This window comes from Gossypium hirsutum, chromosome A10, assembly GCF_007990345.1.
Source record: "Gossypium hirsutum isolate 1008001.06 chromosome A10, Gossypium_hirsutum_v2.1, whole genome shotgun sequence".
In the NCBI taxonomy this organism is placed as follows: domain Eukaryota; kingdom Viridiplantae; phylum Streptophyta; class Magnoliopsida; order Malvales; family Malvaceae; genus Gossypium; species Gossypium hirsutum.
The window spans coordinates 36,190,814-36,196,813 of NC_053433.1; the positions used below are offsets into that span (position 1 = coordinate 36,190,814).

General features: G+C 31.4%; 2 protein-coding genes across 2 annotated transcripts; both read left to right on the forward strand.

Annotated features, from left to right (window-relative positions):
- Window positions 1–534: 534 nt before the first annotated feature.
- On the forward strand, window positions 535–2,297 carry LOC121207988 (uncharacterized). Its single transcript, XM_041078528.1, has 4 exons — window positions 535–754; window positions 864–2,026; window positions 2,143–2,250; window positions 2,292–2,297. The coding sequence occupies exons 1-4, from the start codon at window positions 547–549 to the stop codon at window positions 2,295–2,297; spliced, it is 1,485 nt and encodes a 494-aa protein (XP_040934462.1). The 5' UTR covers window positions 535–546.
- Window positions 2,267–4,327, forward strand: LOC121208477 (uncharacterized). Its single transcript, XM_041079184.1, has 5 exons — window positions 2,267–2,437; window positions 2,543–2,679; window positions 2,771–2,846; window positions 2,941–3,958; window positions 4,199–4,327. Exons 1-4 carry the CDS (start codon window positions 2,308–2,310, stop codon window positions 3,792–3,794), a joined length of 1,197 nt encoding a protein of 398 aa, XP_040935118.1. The 5' UTR covers window positions 2,267–2,307; the 3' UTR covers window positions 3,795–3,958; window positions 4,199–4,327.
- Window positions 4,328–6,000: the final 1,673 nt, after the last annotated feature.

The window sequence follows — 6,000 nt, forward strand, 5'->3', positions numbered from 1 at the left end:
CTTAACTTTATCATTTCATGCCCTTAATTTTCATAGCAATTTTTTTATAAATATATTACGTAAATGTTTTCACATGCTATTTCTATAAACTAGTAAGTATTTAAAGTGGAAAAGAGTGAATTCCACCTCTCACTCCCATCCTCTTTTAACTTGTTGAAGCAAAGTATATTTGGGTTGATTTATTAGAGTTTGGAGAGATTTTATAGAAAATGAAAATTGCATTGATAACAATCATATTATTATATTTTTTAATATGAAAGCTTCAATCTTATCAGGTTTATAATTTTACTTTATATGTTATTTTTTAATTAATATTGTAATTATAATTTATAATGATAATTAGTTATTATTTATTATTATTTTAAAATTTCATAACTTTCATAATTTATTATTTATTATTATGTATGAATTATGCAATAAATTTAAATTTTCCATGTTAATGATGTTTACTTTTTTTTTGTATTATATTGTTCATAATATAAGTAATGAGTTGCTTATATTTCTAAATATAATTTTATGTTTCTTATATATAAATAAAAATAAAGCATGCCACCACGTGAAGAGTTCCCGACTAAAGGATTGGAGGGTGCACCAAGTAATGATATAGGTTGGCACTTTGGAACTCTAGTGCCAAATGCGAGAGGAAGTATCGTATGTAAACTTTGTGGTAAAGTTGTGAAAGGAGGAATAACACGATTTAAAGAGCACATTGCTCATAAAACCGGCAATGTTGCACCATGCCCTAATGTTACTGGTATGTGATACTTTATTATTATTATTAAATGTTATTATAAATTTATCAATAAAGATTATATATAATTGATAATAATATAAAGTGTGAATTATTTTTATTTTATTAACAGGTGTCATTAGAGAAAGTATGATGAATGTACTAAAAGAAAGCAACACAAAGAAAATAGACAAAAAGAGGAGAAAAGATGAATTCTTATCTCAATTAATAGAAGAGGAGGATGAGCATGAGGGATTCATTGATGAGGTTTCTGCTATAAGGCAAGCAACTCGAGAAAGTATCCAATCACAACACGAGTGGCATAGAAGGGAAGAATTCAGACGAAGTACTGGTGGTTGGGATAACATTTATGAAGAAGGGCGATCTTCTCATGGATCAGCTAGAGAACATAATCGAGAAAGAACAGGTAAATCTATTCCAGGTGAGTCTGAGTTTACCTTAAGGGGAGCTATACCTGAATTGGTTAGAAGCAAAAGTTCAAAGCAACCAAAGGTCAATGACTCTTTTTTAAAGAGTTTTCGAAGGAAGATAGGTGAAGCGGTATCTAAATTTATAATATATGAAAGACTTCCTTTTCAATTAGCAAGCTCTCCATGGTTGTATAACTTAATTCAAGTGGCAACAGAAGTTGGACAAGGTGTAAAGCTCCCAACACCTTATGAGGTTTCAGATGTGTATTTGGAGTCAGAGTATCAACGAGTTCATGATTGGGTAAATGTACTAAAGACTCATTGGAAAGAATTGGGTGCAACTCTAATGTGTGATGGTTGGACCAACAGTTTGAATCAAATGCACATCATTAATTTCCTTGTTTATTGCAGTAAAGGAACCATTTTTTGGAAATCGGTAGATGTCTCAAGTGTCCGTAGTAGAGATGCTGAATTCTACTACCGTTTGTTAGATTCAGTTGTAGAAGAAATTGGAGAAAATTACATTGTCCAAATAGTGACTGATAATGAGGCAGCAATGAAAGCTGCTGGAAAAAAGTTAATGTTGAAAAGACAACATCTATATTGGACCTCATGTGCAGCTCACTGTTTAGATTTATGCCTTGAAGATATTGGGAAAAAGCCCAGTGTAGCAAAAGTGTTAGATGAGGCAAAGAAAGTGACTTGCTTTATATACAATCACATTTGGACTGTTGATTTGATGAAGAAGTATACACAAGGGAAAAAAATACTTCGACCCGCTCTTACTCGATTTGCAACTCATTTCATTCAACTTGAAGAGATAACAAGACAAAAGCAAGGTTTGAGAGAAATGTTTAATTCAAAGGTCAGTATTTTATAATTAGTTAATATAATTACTTAAATATAGTAACCTTTAGTGATTTTATTAGTTCCAAATAATTTAAATTATATTATTTTAAAATTTTTCTTATGAATATATAGGAATTTAAAGAATCAAAATGGGGAAAGCAAAAGTCAGGGCCTGCTTATGAAGCCAAAAAAATTGTTTTGGGAAAAGATTTTTGGAAAAAAGCCAATGACCTCATAAAAGTTTATGAGTCCTTAGTAAGAGTATTGAGACTTGTGGATAGCGATGAAAAACCAACGATGGGCTTTATTTATGAGGCTGTTGATAGGGCTAAACGAGCAATTCAACAAAATTGTCGATATTTCACAGAGTATGAAAAGATTATTGACAATAGATGGAATTTTATGCATTCCGACTTGCATTCAGCTGGTAAGATAAAATATTTCATATAATTAAGAACTATTTTTATATTTTATTATTTTAAGCTTTAGATTATTATTATTATTTGATGATATTCTTATAAATTATACTTAGGTTATTTTCTCAACCCTCAATTTCAATTTGGGGTGGAGCATTCTGAGAATGTATTAATAGAAACATTAGAAGGTACACGATCAGTAATTGAAAGATTAGAACCTTCTATGGATACTCAAGTCAGAATGGTTAATCAGGTTAGATTCAACTACTATTATTTATAACTTAGTTAAATAATTTGAAATAGAATTTTTATTTTTATTTTTACTCTATCTTTTATTTATGCAGTTGTTATTATTTAGAGATAAACATGAGACATTCGGTACTCCACAAGCACAAAGAGCTTGGAAGCAAATGAATCCGGGTAAACAGTTAATTAAATTATTTAATTTAATTTATATTATTTAATTATATTGTACATTTTAAAGTTATTTTGAAATTTAAATAATATTATGCAGCTGAGTGGTGGATGATATATGGCACATGTGTTCCCGAATTACAAAAATTAGCAATTAAAGTGCTTAGTCAAACAACTTCAGCATCAAATTGCGAACGAAATTGGAGCACATTTAGTTATATTCACACCAAGGCAAGAAATAGGTTAAAGTATAAAAAACTTGAAAAACTAGTGTTTACCTATTATAATATGAGGCTTAAGATGAGGCATCAACAAAGAATGAGCACTGATGATATAAATGCTAGTTTTAATCCTATCAGCCTTGATTATATCTTTGAAGATGTTGATCCACTATCAGAATGGCTTCATGAGAAAGAGAATCCATTGTTAGATGGTGAAAATGCCGGTGTTTTGCCTGTGGATACCTCTGATGATGAAATGGATGTTGATCAATCGCAACAACAAATTTTGTCTCATTCAAGTTCTAGTTCAACTCCAAGTCAGAGTGGCGATGGACCCGATGGTGGTGGTTTAAGTCCAATTGATGAGGATGACGGATATAGTGGTGATAGAGGTGAAATTAGGTCTTCTAGTCAGTATGGAGGAGAATATGGGGGTGGTACCACTGGTGGACATTTTCTTGACAGATCAGAGTTTGATGGAAATATGTTTCCTGAACCTAGGAGAGATAGAGTTCTAGTAACCTTGGGTATAGTGATTCATCTACTAGCACTCAAGGTTTTTATCCACCAGAACAACCTTCACATGGTTATCCACAACCATATGGTTATTATCCACCATTTCCTAATTATGGTGTGCCATACCAGCCTCAAATGTATCCTCCTCCACCAATGTATCACCCACCTCCACCTTTCATGTATCCTCCTCCTCAAATATATCCTCCATATCAATTGAATGAAAACCAAGGTGAAAATGTTGCTTTTTTTGGATATATTTTTGGACAAAGGCCAAGAGAATCAAGTCAAGAACGCTCCCAAAGTGAAGGTGAAGGATTTGATCTTCCTCGTCATTCCACTAATTGGTGAAAACTAAATCGTGCCACTATCATTATTTGTAAGGTATGTTTTTTTTAAAGAAATCCTTTTTTATTGTTCTTAATTTTGATGATATTAAAACATTTAAAATAATATATATCTTTAGATAAATGAATGAAGTTTATTTTATGAAAAGATAATGAAGAATCGAAGCATGTTAAATTATATATGAAAGTAGAATGAGATGAGAATAAGTGGTAGGAAATAGGAATAATTAATGAGAATCTATTCATTAATTTATCTATTCCTTTTTTCCTTTTGCAGCGTATTTATATCTTCACTATCTTCAAAGCTGTCAAGAAATATTGAAGACATCTCTCATGTATGAATTCTCAATTCTTTTATTTATAAAAACTTTCAAACTTATTAAATATGATAAATGTTTAATATTTCTTTTTTTTACTTTGTTATTAGTTAATATAACATTCTTAGAAAATTCGTAAATAAATATAAGAATAATTAATGATTATAAAAGTTGTGTTCTCATGTCATATTAATAAAGGTTCATAAGTGTTAGAAAACACTCTAAAAATCATTAAAAGTGACTTTTTATAATTATAATTATAATTACTATGTTTTACAGTAAGTTGTGCGAATTTGAAAAAATTCACGACCGCGATACCCGCAGTGACCGCAATAGCGTCCGTTATGTCCGCGACCGCGACAAACGCGACGCGACCGAAAACGCGACCGCGACCGCAATTTAAATCCCTGGTCATGACTTAATCAAATCATAAACTAAGTTTCATTACTCGAAAACTTACCTCGGATGTTGTCAAACGATTTCAACGGCTATTCGATCACTTTTTCCTTTCCCTTATCCAACTTTAATCCTCTAAGCTCTTAAGCTAAATCAAACAATTTACTTCCCAATCAAACACAATCACACGGCATCCATATACATTTTAGAACCATTCTTAACATATTTAGTACTCATTTACAAACAAAATACTCATATCACATTTATAAAACTACAAGCCGAATATACCTATGTGTGACCATCCCAATTTAATCGATTTCTTGTTTTATGCACTACCACATATTCACACATATATATATTATGCCATTTACTCATAAACCCCATTATGCCGAATATTCATTAACCAATAGTCACACACACTACTTATGTACAAAAATTTATCCGCCCTAGCCTATAGTTCATTCGGCCATTCATCACTCAACCAAACAAAATTTCATAGCAAACTCCTATGACCAAGCACACACATATACTTACATCCCAATACTCATGACATTCAAAATCACATTTTAAGTAAATTATCTTAAACAATGCCGAATCCTTAAGTGATTAAACATCAAATTTTTACTCAATTCCCAAACATATAAACAACATTTATTCATGACATCAAGCATCTTCATTTCAGCTATTACACATATATACACTAGCAATCAAATACTAACATTTGCACTTCACCTTAATAGCTAGCTTAGCAAACCTTAATTTAACATATAATTGTTCATAACACAATTAAAGCATCCTCTCCATTCCATCAATTCAAAACACATACATTGCCCAATAATATCCAAAATCATATTCGGCCTTAGTACTCAACTTGCTAGCCGATTTTTCTCCATCTAGCAACTAATGCACATATGTGCTCATTTGTTAGACTCTACTTCACCTAACTATCAATTTTTTTCTTTTCATCCAAATAACATGAACAACAACCATTTCTTGAACATTTTCTCTTAACCGATTACTCATGTTACCAACAAGATTCAAAATTTGGACATGGGCTAAGCAAGGAGCTTAATGACTAACTCAAAAAAAATGCTAGAAATCCAAGAATCATCCTTGAACTTACCTTGATTTAGCTAACCACCATAGCTGAATTTTTCCAAGCTTGTTCTCTCCTAGTCACGGCAATGAGGAGCAAAGATGAAAACTTTGGTTTCTCCTCCCATTTACCACATGTTTTATTATTCTTAATTCCTTATTTTATTTTGTAAACTAATAATGCTAATAGAAAATACATATTATCATCAATGACCCATACCATGGCCGGCCACTACTTATTATAAATGGAAATTTGACATGCAAACCCATC

Excerpts from the sequence above, each read along its gene's own strand:
- LOC121207988 (XM_041078528.1), top strand. The coding sequence starts at position 547 with ATGCCACCACGTGAAGAGTTCCCGACTAAAGGATTGGAGGGTGCACCA. Across the intron at positions 755-863 it reads ACCATGCCCTAATGTTACTG|GTGTCATTAGAGAAAGTATG; the intron begins GTATGTGATACT and ends TTTTATTAACAG. Across the intron at positions 2,027-2,142 it reads GAGAAATGTTTAATTCAAAG|GAATTTAAAGAATCAAAATG; the intron begins GTCAGTATTTTA and ends ATGAATATATAG.
- LOC121208477 (XM_041079184.1), top strand. The coding sequence starts at position 2,308 with ATGGGCTTTATTTATGAGGCTGTTGATAGGGCTAAACGAGCAATTCAA. Across the intron at positions 2,438-2,542 it reads TTCCGACTTGCATTCAGCTG|GTTATTTTCTCAACCCTCAA; the intron begins GTAAGATAAAAT and ends AATTATACTTAG. Across the intron at positions 2,847-2,940 it reads TTGGAAGCAAATGAATCCGG|CTGAGTGGTGGATGATATAT; the intron begins GTAAACAGTTAA and ends AATATTATGCAG.